Below are 18,255 nucleotides of genomic sequence, written 5' to 3' on the forward strand. Positions count from 1 at the left end.
CACATACCCAAACGAAGAGCTTCACTACATCTCGCAGTGTGCAGTACAGTGTGAATATGGACGGAGGGCACCAGGAGACCTAGTTGGAGCTGGCACGAGGCCTGGCCACACACACACACGAGATGAGAGGGGTTATGCGCAAACACGTTTGAACGCTTTGACTTTATTATGCCAAAATCATTCTACTGGTCCTCGTACAATGCACTGTATTAAATTAACTCGCTCAGCTTCTTATGGTTTTAGAAAACAGCAGTGGACAGTTAGATACTGGGTGTATTTTGTTTTTAAAGAAAGAAAGGATAAAGACAGGTTTGTTTGTTTTTTACACTGGGTACAAATTTGATTAGATTGGGTCTGGACAAAAAAACTTGCAGGAGAAAAAATTAAGTTATAAAAAGCAGAAATGGGAGAGAGAGAGAAAGAATGAGCTGACGTTCTTGAAAAGAAAGAATAAAAAACACAAACTTATAATAAACATTTGTAGTAGCCTGTTTTTGTTTTGAACTTGGTTTATATACAGAGAAAGCAAGTCACTGTATGATCCATAACATTATCTGTGATGTCTTCCCTTCTAAAGACAAGTCGATTTGTTCTAGCATCACACTTACAGTGAACAGATCCTCCTATCTCAACCTGCAGGTCTTTTCTGCTTGCCGGGTTCGTGTCTCTTGTCGGATCAGGAAGGACGAAATTGCCCCGCCTGCCTCTTAACGGTTCCCCTCTCGGCCAGAATATCTGCCCCGCCCCTTTCAGTGTGAGAGCGAGCTTTACAGTATTGAGAGGACATCTCTACCTTCGAAACGTTTGAGAGTGAAAACACATCAAGTCACTGTGCACAAATGTTCAAGATTATTCTCAAGGTCAGGCCTAATTCATTCTCAAAAAGACAGATGCTTCGTTTCACCGAAATGTGTGGAAAGGTCACCGTAGCACAACCTTGCGCGAAATCTTACGCGAGTTACATTTAAATAGCTGTGAGCCAGTACGGCCAATATGGCCAGTAACACCACTGGTGACAGGTGTACAGCACACACACACCAGCTGCATTACTGGATTCACTAAAAACTGTTCACTGCCTCTCACAACCCTAAGATAGATAGATATTTATAAAAAAACAAACAAACAAAAACAACAACAAAAAAATAATAAACCACACACACAAAAGGGACATGGGACTATAAATTCCATACACTCTTCCGTCTTTCTCTCTCCCTCTCCGACACACTCCTCTCCACTTCTACCAGAAGTCTCGGCGGTGGTAGGCATCAGGATCGCAGTATTTGGTCACCACCACTCTGTTGGCAAACTTTCTTCCTGTTAACCCCTGCATGGCCTTCTGCGAGTCGAACACCGACATGAACTCCACGAAGATCTACGAGACGGAAGAAAATACGGCAGATGAGCAAAGCAGCCGCTGAAAGGGCTTCGACCTCGCTCGGTTTAGGGCTGTATGAGATGTAGTGCTGTGTAGCAAACTAGGAGACAGTCAGCTAAACAATACACTCACCACTCAGGAACTGGGCTTTTACTCACTAAATCACCCTTAATGAGAAGTGAAAACATTTGAGTTTTAAAGGTAATTAAAATCAACTAAAATCTCATTCCCAAAAGTGTTCAGACCCTTTCCCGTGACACAGGGACACCTGATTGCCTTAATTATCGCTATTTTTAGAACTTAATTGGTGTCCAACTGCACTGTGAATTCACTGGACACAGTATGGGAAAGCAGACATCTGGGTCTCTAAGTGTTCAAAAGGAACATTGCAAGACAGCAAGGCAGCCATAGAGTGGTGAGATGGTGGTGGGACAGAAGAACCACCTCCAACATCATCTACGGTATTGAGTTGCCCATGACCACAACAGGCTCCGCAGACCTTCAACTGCAGATATCCAGGTGGATAAAGCCAAAGGGCTGGATGAGGGTTTATTCTTTGATTAATTATAAGCTCACTTTCAAAAGTCTAAAACAGTGTTTTCCTAGTCATTATTAGCCCATTTCTGATCTGAGCATTAGCCGTAGCGCTGGGGGATGACTCACTTTCCCAGTGCCGGGCACCTCCACACCATCAACGGGGCGCGGGATCTCGATGCTCTTGACCTGGCCGTACTTGCTGCACTCGTCGCGGACGTCCTCCACAATCTCCTCGTACTCCTCGTCGTCCAGCAGCTCCTCGGGAGACACCATGTTCATGAGACACAGCACCTCGGTAGGGATGCCGCCCATCTGGTTCATGGAGCTGTTCATCAGGCCGGGCACCTGCAGCGTCACCGGGGTCTGGTTCATGCCAGTCTGTGGAAGGGGAAAACAGGAGCACACGTGGAGAGGGCAGTGGCGCACGTGAGAATGTAGTTTACAGTATGCATGCACGCACCCAGAACACAGCACAGAAAGCAGACCATAAACTCAAACTAAAAGAGGAGTGAGATGAAAATAAACGTTGTAGTCCCACAGACAATAAATATATATTTTTAATTCATATTCAGAAGTTATTTCATTAATTCTGCAAACAACGATTCTGTTTCAATTCTGAGAGTTCCTCACTTCATCAGAAGGAAGTAAAGAGCAAGCGATATAGGCCTAGTCTTGATTTGTTCCACAGAATAAAGAAAATGTTTCCGCTGGCAACATTTCTCCAAAAAGAATCTAACCAACCAATTATCTAATGCAAGACTTTGGTGACTCCTGCAGGAAGTGCCGCCCCAGCCCACATGCACATTATGGAGCTCAGCTGGTTAATGGCACTAATAGGCTACATTACATTGCCCTTTAGCAGAGGCTCTTATAAAGCGCTAATAAAATGAGCTTACGCAGGAAGAGCAAACCTGAGCATGTCTTTAGTGCGGCGGGGTATGAGTAGGGCTGTGACGATAACCGCATTACCGCAACACCGCGGTTATGTAGTGCCTACCGCGGTGTTGAGCTCATTACCGCTGATTATCTATTTATTTATCTATAAAAGGAATCGTTTCCATTGCGAAAAAACATGGAAAAAACATTTTCATTGCGATCGCTGTGTACACGAGAGGAACAGTCCATTAAATAAATGGGGGTTGGGGGATGGGGGTGTGCGCTGGATTTTTGTGTGCGATTACCGTATTTTCCAGAGTATAAGCCACTACTTGTTCACCCCACGATTTGAACCATGCTGTTTATAATGAGGTGCAGCTTTTCTGTAGATGTTTCTTCACCCGTCAGGGGTGGAGCAGAAAGTTAATCAGGTGGTAGGTCAATGTAAATCAAAGAAGAAAGTGCTCGTTTTTATTTAGCACATGCATCCAGCAGGCACGACGGATAATTTTTTTACAAACCATCATGTGTTGTGCCAAATTCCGAGTCCCCTCGTTTGCACACGCATAAAGACACTACAGATGATATTCGGGAGTTACAGTGATTATAACCTAGTTCATTGAGCACTATAGTTTTGTCCTAACTAGATATTTAGACATACTGCTGTAATACTGCGAAGCCGTGGTCAGAGGTGAACTTCGGTATAGCCGGTGTGTATTTTATTTAAAATAATTAACACCCTTGAGCCAGTGTGGCTTTGGACATAGATAATGCCGTTTGCGGTGATGGATAATTAAAGTCTAGCTCTTAATTATGCATAGAAACGTAAACCGACAATATAATCTGTAGCGTCTTTATGCGCGGATTAACGTGGCAAGTCGGAATTCGACACAACACTGTCGCACATGAAATGCTACAGGCACTGTTCAGAAACTGATCAGTTCAGTTAAATGTTTTAGTTGTGTTTCAGTTTAGTAGATATATGTGGCTTTTAGCCTGGTGCGCACACTGAACTCGAGATGTATTTGCAGGAGGAAGCCCTCGATTTGCACTCGGATCCACTTGCCCGGTGGTGGAAAAATCAAAATGGATTCCCTCTTCTGTCAAACATTGCCAGAAAATATATGACCGTTTGGACAACGAGCACTCCATTGGGGCGTGTATTCAGCACGGCAAGCAACATTGCCACCTCGTCCTTTAAACTGGACAAAATTAACATGTTGGTTTGTCTTGCAAGGAACATGAAGACGGAAAAATAAGATATTTATAATTAACGTTATTCACGTCATTATTAACAATATTATGGCCATAATTTTGCGTAAAGTATTTACTTTACGACAAATTAAGTTTTTGTTAATTTAAAAGTGCATGTTTTTATTTCTAAACTATAATTTTTTTATTTTATTTTTCGGGGAGGGTGTCACCGCGGTGATACATCGCTCTTTCACCGCGGTAAGAAAAACCGTCACAGCCCTAGGTATGAGCATGTGTGTCTCCCTTCGTCCTTGCTGCAGAAGCAAAAGTCCAGGGGGTGGAGCTGGATCTAGATCCAACTCCTCCCACCATTGTGTTTTCATTGGTCTGAAGTAATTGCACTACGCAGGAGGAGTTGTATCAGATCAGCCATTTCAAATCACTGTTGCCATCCTAAATTGCTATTCTTATTTACTCACTTGCCGTTCATTTGTGAACAATCATGAATGTGAAAGTTAGTTCATAATAAACCAGTTTTCATCTTTCTAATGCTAGTAACTAGTTTCCTTTGGTGATCATACAAAATCTGACTGTTTCTGTTTGCACGAACACTGTTAAGTTTATCTAATCTAGGTGTCTAAGTAAGTGACGGTAAAAACTGATGTTAGAAGACGAGCGATTAGCTAAACAGAATACAGATGTATTAAATACTTATGTATGTTGTGTTCTTCATATTGGACATAAACTGTTAAATTAATGAGTGTTTGCTGTAGTTACTTATAATGTGTAATGGTTGTGCTGTTCAGTACCGCATGGACACGTCGAGGGGGACTGTTATTCAGTAGTGCGTGCATGTAACGGCCATGATTCTCATTAACCAATTCACTGAAAAACTTCACAACTATTATATTTTTCCATCCATCTATAGATGCAAATCACAGTTTTGAAAAAAGGACAGACGCTTTCAGTTGTGCAGTGCACTACATGTTGTAGTAAATACCACTGTCCATTCTGCACACCTGAAGCGTACCATCCTAACAAAAAAAGTTTTTTTTTTAATTAAAGGTAAAAAAAAATGAAATAGTACATATTTAAGAAATGTACTGTACTTTATTATGTTGGCAATCAAAGATCATTATTCCTGTCCACTTTTATGTTTTCTTGTAAACTTAAAAAAAACTTGTATTGTGTTATTTAATAACATTTAAAGAACATTTTGATCTTTAAACGGTAAAAGTCTTAAGGGTGAATTTATTAGATTTCTATTTCCTGGTCGGAAAACGTAAGCAACACGTAGGAGGAGTTGGATTAGATGCAGCTCCGCCCACCCCCTGGACCGACCAAAAGAAACTATGGACAGTGGGAGGAGTTGGATCTAGATCCAGCTCCACCCCCTGGACTTTTGATTCTGCAGCAACGGGTATTTGCTTCGTCCCTCCAGCACCGGCTGGGTCAACGCCTGTGCTTTTCTCACCCCCTCCTCCTGCGGTCTCCCCGCCCTCCTCCTTATGCCCTCCTCCTGCGGTCTCCCCGCCCTCCTCCTTATGCCCTCCTCCCACAGTCTCCCCGCCCTCCTCCTTACGCCCTCCTCCCGCGGTCTCCCCGCCCTCCTCCTTATGCCCTCCTCCCGCGGTCTCCCCGCCCTCCTCCTTATGCCCTCCTCCCGCGGTCTCCCCGCCCTCCTCCTTATGCCCTCCTCCCGCGGTCTCCCCGCCCTCCTCCTTATGCCCTCCTCCCGCGGTCTCCCCGCCCTCCTCCTTATGCCCTCCTCCCACGGTCTCCCCACACTCCTCCTTATGCCCTCCTCCCGCGGTCTCCCCGCCCTCCTCCCGCGGTCTCCCCGCCCTCCTCCCGCGGTCTCCCCGCCCTCCTCCTTATGCCCTCCTCCCGCGGTCTCCCCGCCCTCCTCCTTATGCCCTCCTCCCGCGGTCTCCCCGCCCTCCTCCCGCGGTCTCCCCGCCCTCCTCCTTATGCCCTCCTCCCGCGGTCTCCCCGCCCTCCTCCTTATGCCCTCCTCCCGCGGTCTCCCCGCCCTCCTCCTTATGCCCTCCTCCCGCGGTCTCCCCGCCCTCCTCCTTATGCCCTCCTCCCGCGGTCTCCCCGCCCTCCTCCTTATGCCCTCCTCCCGCGGTCTCCCCGCCCTCCTCCTTATGCCCTCCTCCCACGGTCTCCCCGCCCTCCTCCTTATGCCCTCCTCCCGCGGTCTCCCCGCCCTCCTCCTTATGCCCTCCTCCCACGGTCTCCCCACACTCCTCCTTATGCCCTCCTCCCGCGGTCTCCCCGCCCTCCTCCCGCGGTCTCCCCGCCCTCCTCCTTATGACCTCCTCCCGCGGTCTCCCCGCCCTCCTCCTTATGCCCTCCTCCCGCGGTCTCCCCGCCCTCCTCCTTATGCCCTCCTCCCGCGGTCTCCCCGCCCTCCTCCTTATGCCCTCCTCCCACGGTCTCCCCACCCTCCTCCTTATGCCCTCCTCCCACGGTCTCCCCGCCCTCCTCCTTATGCCCTCCTCCCACGGTCTCCCCACACTCCTCCTTATGCCCTCCTCCCGCGGTCTCCCCGCCCTCCTCCCGCGGTCTCCCCGCCCTCCTCCTTATGCCCTCCTCCCGCGGTCTCCCCGCCCTCCTCCTTACGCCCTCCTCCCGCGGTCTCCCCGCCCTCCTCCTTATGCCCTCCTCCCGCGGTCTCCCCGCCCTCCTCCTTATGCCCTCCTCCCACGGTCTCCCCACACTCCTCCTTATGCCCTCCTCCCGCGGTCTCCCCGCCCTCCTCCTTACGCCCTCCTCCCGCGGTCTCCCCGCCCTCCTCCCTTTCAGCAACTTCTCCACCGCAACTTGAGCTTATCAACACTTTATGGCCGACAAAAGTAACGAGACTGCCACTAATGGCTTTTCTGTGGCTGCAGGAGTGTGTTGATACTTTCACGTCCCAGCATGCACAGGTCTCACAAACACACACACGGGTGCAGTTAGTATAGTAACATAGTAATGCACTGCAGATGTTTGAGGACTTAATTTGGCAATTATAAAAAAAAAAACTAAATTCATAATTATCAAGTGTTTGTTTTCTCACATAGACAGAGAGGAACGCGGAAGTGAGATGGAAGACTGAGCTCAGGGAGAAACAGATGAGTAGAGAAAAATAGTGACAGTTCCCCACTGCCCCCCACAGGACAGGCACACACACACACACACACACACACACACACACACACACACACACACACACACACACACACACACACACACACACACACACACACACACACACACACACACAACTGACCAGTGAGGTGTTCTTGGATCCCACGCTGGCTCTCTGAACAAGTAGCTTCTTGTCTCCCAATTGCATGCCATTGAGGCCGGCGATGGCCTGTGAGAGGAGTGAGAGGAGAGGTCAGACACCGGGCGTCATCCGCCACACGGCCTCACGCACGTTCTATCAAACACGCTAGTCCTCACAGAAGTTTAGGCAGGTGATAGCTGGATTGGTCACGTCACCCTGTCCTGCATTCCTTCCTGGAGGTGTATGCTAATTTCTGTTTCAGAAGGTCTAAGCTCGTTTCTCTTATGCACCCGCTTGTGTCCTGCCCCACTTTCCTTGGCTTGCATTACTGATCCACTTCCACTCGCCCTCTCACTTTCCCTTCCCCCATACTGGAAGCCCCGCCCTCAATACCATGCATTAGCACAGAGGTCTGCAGATTCCCCAACACGGCCTGCACTTTGACGTGACCAATTAGTCTAGGGAGATGTGAGGTGCGTGATCCCCAGTTTAGCGTTTAATCGCGTCATACGGTAAGGTTAAAAAAGGCATTGGAGCGCTACAGAGACTACCTGGTCGCTGATGTTGACATCGACGTATTCGCAGAAGGCGTAGCCCTTGGAGAGGCCGGTGGCGCTGTCCTTCACCAGGTTAAAGGCTTTGAGGGGGCCAAACGAGGTCAACAGCTCCTTCACCTGAAACACGACACCAAAGCAGCTAATGAGCAGAGCCACTAGTGAACTCTTAAAAATTAATCTAGAAGTTGGTTTTTTTATATGCAAACCTACAAGTGAATAATTTCATGCCAAAGAAAAGAAGAAAAAACATCATACACAATGATTACACAGGGTGCTTTAAACTAAGACTGAATTTGGTCAACGTACAGAACACAATGCTGATCAGGTCCCTCTTCTATAAGAGACAACTGGATTCCTGCCATTGCACTGCTGTGCTAAAACACCAACCTGGTCATCGTTGAGGTAATTGGGCAGGCCGCCAATGAAAAGTTTATGAGCCGAATCAGGGACCACCGTGGACACGACGCCTAGGACAAACACAGAGACAGGACAATGCTGGTCAGTGTTATGACCATTAACGGTTCGGCTATGGCCATTATGAGACGCAAGAACGAATCCAACCTGGCACATAGACGCTGGGGTTCTCGCTCATGCCGGGCAGAGGCTGGTAGTCGTGTGGTCGACGGATCTTCAGACTCTGGCCCTGGAAGATGATGCCATCAAACGCCATGGCCTGCGTCGTCTCGTCCACCGAGCGGAACTGAGACAAGAGAGAGGTAGTCCTTCTACTTCACTGTGTTGCTCAAAACATAGAAGGAGCACGGTGTCGGTTATTTATGGTTCATGTCAGACTTGGGGGTTTGGAGGAAGACGTGCAGTTAGCAAGCACCTCCAGGAAGGCAAAGTTCTTGTCCTGGTTGATCTGCACAGCAAGAACCGGGTTTCCTGGAGCTTGAGTCAGACCACCCAACCGCATCTGGGCATTGAAGAAGTCCATCATGGATTCCTGTAAAAAAATTATAATAATAAAAAGTATTACATATAATCTCTACAGGGCATCAACAATGTTACCACACAAGTGCAATCTGATGCCACTTCAAAAGAATGAGACATCCTCCATTATAACAGGAGGATCCAAGCCCAAATCTCTTCTGGCCCCATGCATTTCCTTAACTAAGGCAGTTGGTTACCAGAGAGGCTTAATAAAAATACTGAAAAATTCACAAAGAATCTTCAGGTACGGTCTGGTGACGCTTGCCTCCGTGATGCCGAAAGGGATGTTGCCCACATAGAGTCGCCGGGCTTGGCGAGTCATCTGGCTGCCCACAACGGGCACAGGAGTGGGGGTGACAGCCAGCCCTTCGGGAGTCATCGTAGGAAGCAGAGCAGTGGCAGGGATCTGACCCGCAGCTGAGAACAGAACACAGAGAATAATGGGGGGGGAGCAGGAGACAGGAGGAGCAGGAGCGAGGGCGGAGGAGGCGGGACTCACCCTGCATGGCTTTGTACTGCATGGGTGTGATGTGCTCAAAGCCGGGAGGAGGGACGTCCCAGTACTTCTTCACCTTGACCTTCTTCTTCTCACGGTGGGGGGAGCGACTGCAGAGACAGGTGCCACGAGGGCCGGGGCGTTAAGCAAACAGCTCTACGCAACAGCGCCCCCCTCGCCACAGGGCAGGCGGGCATTCACTCGATAATTGAAGAAACAGATAACCGAAGAAACCCATGGGCAGGTAATCAGAGACGTACCTCCGTCTGTGTCTGCGGTCCTTGCTGTCAGCATGGCGCTCTCGGCTGCCTCTCCTCTCCCTCTCCCTGCTCCTCCTCTTCCGGTCACGGCTCCGACTCCGAGATCCACTGCGCCGGTGGTGTTTGTTCTCTTTATCTCTGTCAGCTGTGAATGCAAGAGTGTATTCCACTTAGTTGCAATTCCTTGTTATATCTTCATAATCTTTATAAGGAAATTGTGTAAAAAAAAAAAAAAAGTCTAGTGTAGGATGTTACTGTATCTATTGGTCTCTTTCTATTGGGTGAGGATCACTGATTTGAGGAAACCCTATATAAATTACAATAAAGGCATATAATATCTAAATACATGTATACAAACACAATAACTGACACGGGATATAAATTGAGAAATATGGAAAAATATCTACATAATGCTCTGTAGTGTTCAACTGTTCTCTCTTTAAGGAGTTGGTTACTGTAGTAAATAAAGATGTATAAGATATTAAGTTAGTCGACATTAATCATGCAGAAGGTTCCAGATGTTTAGCACCATGTAAAGACAGACGCGATGCACAGTTATCATTTATAACTGGCTAGCTGCAGTCCGTGCAGTCGCGATTAAAAGAAATACCGGCGAGCCAGAAAATCCGGCTACCCACGCATCTTATTAGCACATTTCACGCTGAATCTGAGCTCTTACTCTCTCACCTTGTTTGTTTTCGGTCAGCTGTCTCTCGAACTCGTCAAAATCGGACATGTTTCTGTACCTCACGCAGCTTCAGTGTGAACGGGGCTAGCGACAGCTAGCTAGCTAGCGAGTAGCCAGCAGTTCGGCGACTACAAAATATCCCAAACAAAAAAATATATATGCACAAAGATCAAAATAAAACAGTCGAAAAACACCGAAGTAGATAAATGAATGCACCACAACACACTGTATGTATACCAAACCAGACCAGCTAACAACCCCGACACCGCTCGAGCCTAGCTGGCTATACAAAGGTTAGCATAGCATAAGGAAACGTGTTATTTTTCAGTGCTTTCAAAAAAACAGAGTCAATTGTCGCTTTGCAAGCAGTCGTGAATGTTTCAAAAGTACTTTGAATATTAAGTGTACGTTCAACCTTACAAAGTTCTGGACTAATTAAAGTCCTACCGCTATTTTGCACACAAAATCCCCCAAATCCTAGCTAAGGCCAAAAGAGTGCGCTTGCTAAGGTCAATGGCCACGCCCAAACACTTCCGGGTCAATTTCACATTAAAAGGGGGGGGAGGGACGTTTCCTCTTTTTTAGATTACAAATTCAGTTATTGCAGTCAAGTAGAAACAGTGAATAAAATACAAGTATCGATTTATACAAAAAGAATAAAGGAAATGATGGTAACTGAGCTGTGTAATTACTCTGAATTGGATTAGCCCACACCGTCCCCTGGTGGATATTCCACACCAGGGAGTCCATTTTGTCTTATGGAAGGACGTAGGTTCGCATTATTCGTGGACATATTATGGGTAGGTGGTTTTAACAGGACAAGATAGGGAAAGATGGTCGGTATATAATGTCTGTTGTTCAGCACCGTCCCAGGAACAGAATAAGGGGCAGCACTTGCGAGAGAGAGTAAACCCAGCCAGGATGTCGTCCTAATATCCCCAACTATACTTTCACAGAAGTATGAATTTCACACTGGCAGCCCGCTTGGTAAAGCACTAGATCCAAATAGACTACTGTACTAATCTGCAACTGTAAGAAACCGATCGCACGGATCAGTATTGTATTGGGTTGCTACCTGTAAACGTTGTGTGAGAAAATGTAGAGATTTTAAACTTCACATTTGAAAGCGATTGTCTAAATTGCTCAAAAATTGTACGAGGAATACAACCACTGTTGTCTTTGTCCATAAAAGTAATCGTCCCGGGGCTGCTCGGACAAACGCAGGACGCACGACGGTGCTGGTGACCTGTCTTCAACCAGGAGTAAGTTACATGTTTAGATGTATCTAACGGGATGAATGTGTACAGCTGTAACCGTACATGCTGCAGGGATACAGCTCACCGGGTTTTGCGGGTTAATTCTTGTTCAAACCGGGTGGAGGTGCATAACTCATGCAAAAGACCTTTTCCAACGAAGGCATAAGCAATGTACATAATAAGATAACATGGCTCTTCGCCTGATTCTTATCTTCATACCTTTGACAGATCACCTGCATGCTATAGTCCTTTCCACATATTCTTGTGTAGATTTCGAAACAGCCTGTGATGCAACGGTATAATGTAAAATGTCAAACGCTGAATTGCCTGGAAATACTTGCTGTTCATAGTGACAAAGTTGGAGAACCACACGTGATTTGTACTCACGTCCTGGAGTTAAAAAAGGATCCAGTTGATCTAAATGATTTATTAATTTTTTCAGTGGCACTTATAGGACGGTTGTCACCCAAAAGCACAGTTCTGTTGCTGTGTGATATGCAAGAGAAGTTCCGACCAACCATTTTCCAGTTCACCAACATTGTGAGCAATGCCGCAAGATTGCTGCAGGTAATCCACTGTCATGCCTCCAACTCTTGTCAAGTACATATATTTGAACATTTGTGTTGAACATAAGTGTTGTCCAGTAATGGTTGACTCCACCTTCTTCTGCAGGCTTGCCGGATCTTGGATGTCCCCCAGATTATGACTGAGCAGTACCCTAAAGGCCTGGGCCCCACAGTCTCTGAGCTTGGGGCAGAGGGCCTGAAGGCCCACACCAAAACCCGCTTCTCCATGCTGACCGAGAGCGTGGAGGCGGAGCTACAGAGCCTCGGCAGCCCTAAGCAGGCCATCCTGTGTGGCATTGAGGCCCAAGCCTGCATCGCAGTAAGCTCTGTTGAATCACCTCCAGATGCACAGTAGAGAAAATGTCAAATATTTCAATCACAAGACTGAGCGTGACCTCTGAAACTGCGTCCTGCCATCTCTCCAGTGCACGACCTACGACCTCCTAGAGAGAGGAATGGAGGTTCACATTGTCGCGGACGCCGTCTCATCGCGAAGGTACCTGCTGTTAACTTAGACTTGCATCCGTTACGCTGCCTAAATGTCGCCCGTTGTAAATGCGTGCGGGCTGAAAGCGAGCGTGTCGCTGCACCTTAGCCAGACGGACCGGTTGTTCGCCCTCTCGCGGCTGAAGCAGAGCGGGGCCTTTCTCACCACCATAGAGGCGGTTCTGCTGCAGCTGGTGCAGGATGCCAAGCACCCGAACTTCAAAGAGGTACAGTCACACAGGCTGCCTGATCTCAGTCGGTCATGTAGAAGGACTCTTCCAAATTAGACCTATTGGGCATTGCAAAGCCTTTTTCAGTTAAACTGAATGTGGCTTATAAATACGTTTTAAAGATTGTGTAGATAGCAATTAATCCTTTCTGAATAATGAAACAAGCATGGTGGACTTGGGTTCTAGTTTGTGAATAAGCGTGAATAAGGAAGTCATTGATAGGTTTTGGATGTGGGAACCTAACAGCTTGAGGGGTTTGTGCCATGGGGGTCTTTGCTGTGTTTGTGCACTGATGAGTTCTTCATGCCCACACAGATTCAGAAGCTGCTGGCTCACCCCTCCCCAGACACGGCTCTCCTAGCACTCTTCAGCTCCCTGTAGGAAGAGCCAGATGGCAAAATAAGGCTCAGTCAGCCCTTCATTCAGCAGGCATTTCCTAGCACACATCATTGCTATAACTGGTTCTGGCGGCCTTAAAATTTGGCTTCCAAACATTTTCAATCCACAGTCTTTGCCTACTTCCTTTTTTCTCAAATACAACCAGAATGTAATGCATTGTGTACGTATTGTGAATAATGCATATAAACTAATAAATGATGTTGGACTATAACAGCATTTCCAGACTTGTGATATTTTCTTTACAGAACAGGGCTAAGTTTGACTTAGGTGTCCCAGAAACAGGTTCACAACAACAGGCATTAATGCTGTGGGACTACAGCAAAGGCTGTTTGAGCTGTTGTGAAACTACTTCCTCAAGAGCAGCCAGTGTGGGTGTGGCCATGAGAGGTGGGAGGGGACAGAGGGCACAGAAAGAGGAATACTCAGACGTCAGCCGTGTGTGACATCACAGAAAGGGAGGGCAGAGGGAGCAAGAAAAAGGAAGAACTTTTCTCCGTTTTTTTCCTCCTCCTCGTTTAAACAAATATCGCAGAGAAAGTGTAAACCACACAAACGCTGGAAAGTTCCTTTGGATGGGAAATCAGGGAGAGATAAGGCCAAAGAGGAGAGAGAAAACTAACGGCTGGTGAGCTGCTCAGCGCCTGTGCAACAGATGACAGCGTTACAGACTGACATAGCGTGAAGCCTGGGGCCTGCTGACAGCAGAGAGGTAAGTTTGTTTCTTTCTCTCGCTCTCCCGCACACACATGCTCATGCTAATTACATCTGAGTCTATCTGGAAAGAATGCGACACTATCCAAGCCTCCGTAGAAGCACTGCTCAAAGTTCACAGGTCTTTTTAAGAACTGTGGTCCATTTTCTTTAAAGCATTACCTTGGTAGTTCTATTTTTAGTTGTGGACTTGAATTATCACACTACAAAAGTCAGACTGTTGCACTGTTTTCTCCTGTGGCTCTGCATGCCTTGGATTCTAAATCTCTGCCTGGAAGTGAAAGCAGCTTGACTCGGTGCTCCGGGTTCCTACACTCCAGTCACTTCCCTGGCCATGACGTCAGAACTGGACTCCAGTTTGACCAGCATCGACTGGCTTCCCCAGCTGGGGGTGAACACTCTCCGCTCGGGGAAGGAGAGAGGCGAGAGGAAGCGAGAACAAGGACGAGAGCGAGACACCCCTCCATCCATCCCTCCATCCACCCCTCCATCCACCACTCTGCCCAACCCCAAAGGGAAGCCTCCGCATAGCTATGCCACCCTCATCGCCATGGCAATAAGCTCTTCGCCGGAGAGGAAACTGAGTTTGAATGACATCTACACATGGATCAGCGACACATTTCCTTACTACAGCAGAACAGGAAGAGGCTGGAAGGTACGGCTGACAGCTCATATACTCTAAATGCTCTCGGTCTTCACAGCTGTGTATCACATATCAAAATATACAGAACCAGTTGAGCTCAAGTCAAGGTCCTGACATATCCTTCTGTTTTCCACGCAGAATTCAATTCGGCATAATCTGTCCCTGAACAAATGCTTCTGGAAAGTTCCAAGACCACAGAGTGACCCTGGGAAGGTCTGGGAATTTTATCCCATGCAAGAATTCAGTTTATTATCCTGAGATATGAAAAATAGTGTTCTATAATATTGCAGTAATTGTATAATCACATGTGAAAGTAATAATATAATCTTATGACCTCTATATAACCATGTTACAAGATATATATTGCTTTTAGTTACTCATGTTGTAGTTAGGTCTTTGTTTGACTATTTCTAGGGTTCTTACTGGACCATGGACGGTTCCGCTGACCATTCTCGAGGAATTAAAAGGTCTTCTCCTACAGAGGAGGAGGAGATGGTACAGTCCTCTGCCATACCTCAGTGTTGTTCATGAGAAAACGAACGCGCGTGACTTCCACTGATTCACCCAGCATCTCTGCTGCCCCCTCAGACTCCTGATGGAATTACACCCACCGAGGACAAAACGCATGCCAGTCAAACTGAGCCCCTTTCTCTTCCACCAGACATCAAAACCACATTGGCCCCACCACCCTGCAAGGTGCCATACAAACCCACCACACTCTTTCTTGTGTTACTTGTTCTGCTTTTTTAAAAGAAATTTTCCTACAGGGCTTCCTCCCTCCCTTTATTCAGGAGTCAGGCGTGATGACAAAGTGGCCAACTATGTAATTTACAAATCCAGGATTCCAGTGAAATCCAGAACTAGAGTTAGGTTTAATTAGCTGTTTTACAGTGTTAAAAATGAGTTTGTGTGTGAAAAATAGGCACCTAATGTAACTTATCACAAAAACATCATGAGCATAACATGACATAACATAACAGTGCTTAACATGATAGAGCAAAACGGTTAGAGAGTCCGTTAGAATGTTAGTGTGAATAGCACGAAACATTAGATTTAGGAACATTGGTAACTTGAAACTCCTAATATGGTTGTGGCTTCAAACTTTAGATTTAATGGATGCATGCCAGGGGTAAGATTTATGTCTTTCAATTTTTAATTTTATTTTAGAAAGTATGAATGACGTTTTGTGGAAGACATTAGAATAATCATTGAAAGTCGTTTTTGAGGTGAGTGTGGTGAATGATGTTCTTCCACATTTGAGAGATTTTCTTTTTTTTTTCTTTCTTTTTTTTATCATGAACTGCAGCACCAAACTAGACCATGACCTAAAGTAGCAAAGTTATCCTTGAAATATCTCCCCCATCGTCAACCTTCCTCCACAGAGCATGCACGTCTTCCGTGTTCCCAGGACACCCGAGCCAGGAAATTTGCATTCCACAACTCTCGGTTAACCAACTTGAGCAAACTGCTGTATTGAAAAATACAGTAATACAGCAGAAACACAAACTGACTTGAGTGGGTTTGAATCAGCAAAAACACAAACTGACTTGAGCTCCATTTGAGCTCAGGTATTGAGCAGAGTTTTAATCTGGATTAAAAATTAGCTTCTGCTAACGTTTCTGTTCATGTTACCCCTACCAGCGTCCATCTGCCCCAGTAACCATGTCTCCCGCTGCCCCTCTCCCCTCGGCCGAGTCATCTCTCCGCTTCTCCTTCGCCGATCTGAACCTGCCTGATCTCTACAATTCCTTCCAGTCTCTCTGTCGCTCCATGAGAGAGAGACTCACCTCCCAGTGTGAGTGGAACACATTTCGTTTTTGCTCTACTGGGTCATGGTATCTCTTCCCTAAATTTCTTTTAGTTTTGTGGTTTGTCTGAAAGAGGTTCCGTGTAATACTAACGGGTTCTTTTTACTTGTAAATACATTGCTAATAAGTACAGCGGGAGAAAGTGATGGTGCTTTCTCTGTGTTGCAGCGGAAACGCCCTTCCTGCTTGGAATACCCAATGAGGTTCCAGCGCTTCACACACCCACCCTCCCTCCGCTGTCCCCTCACCACTGCCCCAGCACTAATGCAAACACAACCTCAGTTCCTGGCACCAACACAAGCACCAATCACACTAACACAAGTTTTGCCGTAACACAAAATACACAGACTGTCAACTCTGAGTCTGACAGGCTGATGCATAACAATGGTAAGTATTTATTCTTTAACTAAGAATATCAGAAGGTAAGATGTCCTACTGTGATTACTGATCCATGTTATCGCTCTTTCTCATTAGTTCCTGCAGACTTGTTCAATAATGAGTATCTGAGAGAGAGCTTCAGGATTGCTAGTAGTCTGGATTGGGCTAACGTTGACCTAACCGGTCACCCTGGTGAGTACTTGATGTCAGAAAATAGAACCTGCATATGTTCAGTGATGATAAGCTGATTAATTTTGTACAAGTTCTCATTCTCTTTCACTTTTCCTCAGACCTGGTAGAGAGCATGCTTCAAGCTGAGCAAATTGATTGGGCGCTGGAGCCTGCAATGTTCACCTCACTCTGTGATTCGCTCAATCGTTTCTTCTCTCAGAAGGGTCTCATTGGCTCTTCATCAGGCAACCATGTCTCTCTGAGTCAGCTGGCTCCACCTCTCGCCAACATGCAACCAGCTGGTCCTTCAGCTCTGGCTAGTTTAACTCACCCCTCTCAACTCAGTTTCCTCTCCCAGGTCCCCACATATAGTGGTGCGCCCCCTTCACAGCCTATCAGGAAAACCCTGACACAGAACCCTCAGAACCAAAGCCACACACCTCAAAGTAACCTTGAAGCCCAGTCTGGCACCAGGCAACCTCTGCCTTCCATCGGTAAGACTGGACACATAAGACTATAAAATGGTTATCAGTGTTTAATTATGAAGACAATGAAAATGTGTACATTTCATGCCTCTTGATGTGGTTCTGTGCTCTGTAGGTCTCCAAACGCAACCTCTGACACCTAGAAGCAGACCCCTAATGAAGCATCTCCACAGCAACAGTGAAGAGTTCCAGGACGATTTTGACTGGGATTCACTAATCGAATGAATGCTTTATACATCTAGCGGCAAAATTCGTGGACTACAGAGCAACGTAGAATATTGCAGGACAGTTATTTATCAATGTAAAATCATTGCTGTTTTTTATGAAGATATTTTAAATTTCAGATATGTCAATATTCCAGTTCAAACATTCCAGCTACCAACAGTAGTGGTGTTTGAAACTTGATCTTTGTTTTCTAGTTTATATTAGTTTTTAATTAAAATTTATAGAGCACTAAGTGACTTGACAATTACACCTTTTTATTTTTCACTTGAATTTGTATTTTATTTCTTGCTTAATAATTACACTATTAATAGTGAATTGGCCTGGGGTGAGTTATTGCTTGTAGAGGGCACAGGCTCCTTCAGTGTATTATGACTGAATAATGTCTGTGAATAATTCAATATTATTTCTGATTCACAAATATTCATTCACTGAAACTGGTCATCATTAGCTCATTCATTAGCCAAAACAGCCAAGTATATTCTTATAACTTGTGTTTGTTTTTATGCTATTTTATGCTTCTCTTCAAAATAAAGGTAGTACAACAAAAAATGCACTGACATCTGTAAGTACCGTCTTGGCCGGGACATCCAGCTGAACAGCCTCCCCCAGACCCCCAAACAAAACTCATGACACACAGGAGCACGTAGAAATTGATTTTGTGGGATATTTTATTTCTTAAATTTTTTCCCCTCCATTTTCCC

General features: G+C 46.2%; 3 protein-coding genes across 9 annotated transcripts; 2 read left to right on the top strand and 1 right to left on the bottom strand.

The window, feature by feature from the left end:
- Positions 1-489: 489 nt before the first annotated feature.
- On the bottom strand, positions 490-10,732 carry u2af2a (U2 small nuclear RNA auxiliary factor 2a). Of its 3 annotated transcripts, XM_076970885.1 has the most exons (12): positions 10,644-10,732; positions 10,196-10,324; positions 9,509-9,653; positions 9,252-9,358; positions 9,018-9,169; positions 8,649-8,765; positions 8,381-8,519; positions 8,207-8,286; positions 7,811-7,936; positions 7,263-7,349; positions 2,039-2,290; positions 490-1,372 (listed from the first exon to the last, which is right to left on the bottom strand). In XM_076970885.1, the coding sequence occupies exons 2-12, from the start codon at positions 10,242-10,244 to the stop codon at positions 1,238-1,240; spliced, it is 1,389 nt and encodes a 462-aa protein (XP_076827000.1). In that variant the 5' UTR covers positions 10,245-10,324; positions 10,644-10,732; the 3' UTR covers positions 490-1,237. The 3 variants fall into 3 exon arrangements, with proteins under 3 accessions (XP_076827000.1, XP_076827001.1, XP_076826999.1); XM_076970886.1 differs by having other exon boundaries at positions 7,814-7,936; positions 10,196-10,720; XM_076970884.1 differs by having other exon boundaries at positions 10,196-10,720.
- A 90-nt stretch (positions 10,733-10,822) lies between these two features.
- Positions 10,823-13,349, top strand: isoc2 (isochorismatase domain containing 2). 4 transcript variants are annotated; one of them, XM_076970892.1, is made up of 7 exons: positions 10,823-10,996; positions 11,389-11,458; positions 11,895-12,019; positions 12,125-12,337; positions 12,444-12,514; positions 12,614-12,731; positions 13,050-13,349. In XM_076970892.1, coding segments are annotated over exons 2-7 (594 nt in total). In that variant the 5' UTR covers positions 10,823-10,996; positions 11,389-11,457; the 3' UTR covers positions 13,116-13,349. The 4 variants fall into 4 exon arrangements, with proteins under 4 accessions (XP_076827007.1, XP_076827009.1, XP_076827008.1 ...); XM_076970894.1 differs by lacking the exon at positions 10,823-10,996 and adding an exon at positions 11,003-11,227; XM_076970893.1 differs by lacking the exon at positions 10,823-10,996 and adding an exon at positions 11,003-11,183.
- Positions 13,350-13,492: 143 nt separating this feature from the next.
- Positions 13,493-17,869, top strand: foxj2 (forkhead box J2). Of its 2 annotated transcripts, none has more exons than XM_076970891.1 (10): positions 13,493-13,842; positions 14,094-14,499; positions 14,626-14,700; positions 14,902-14,982; positions 15,076-15,183; positions 16,129-16,282; positions 16,464-16,682; positions 16,770-16,865; positions 16,964-17,338; positions 17,445-17,869. In XM_076970891.1, exons 2-10 carry the CDS (start codon positions 14,179-14,181, stop codon positions 17,552-17,554), a joined length of 1,539 nt encoding a protein of 512 aa, XP_076827006.1. In that variant the 5' UTR covers positions 13,493-13,842; positions 14,094-14,178; the 3' UTR covers positions 17,555-17,869. The 2 variants fall into 2 exon arrangements, with proteins under 2 accessions (XP_076827006.1, XP_076827005.1); XM_076970890.1 differs by having other exon boundaries at positions 14,123-14,499.
- The last annotated feature ends 386 nt before the right edge of the window (positions 17,870-18,255 follow it).

The sequence above is a fragment of the Brachyhypopomus gauderio genome, chromosome 13 (assembly GCF_052324685.1).
Source record: "Brachyhypopomus gauderio isolate BG-103 chromosome 13, BGAUD_0.2, whole genome shotgun sequence".
Taxonomy (NCBI): domain Eukaryota; kingdom Metazoa; phylum Chordata; class Actinopteri; order Gymnotiformes; family Hypopomidae; genus Brachyhypopomus; species Brachyhypopomus gauderio.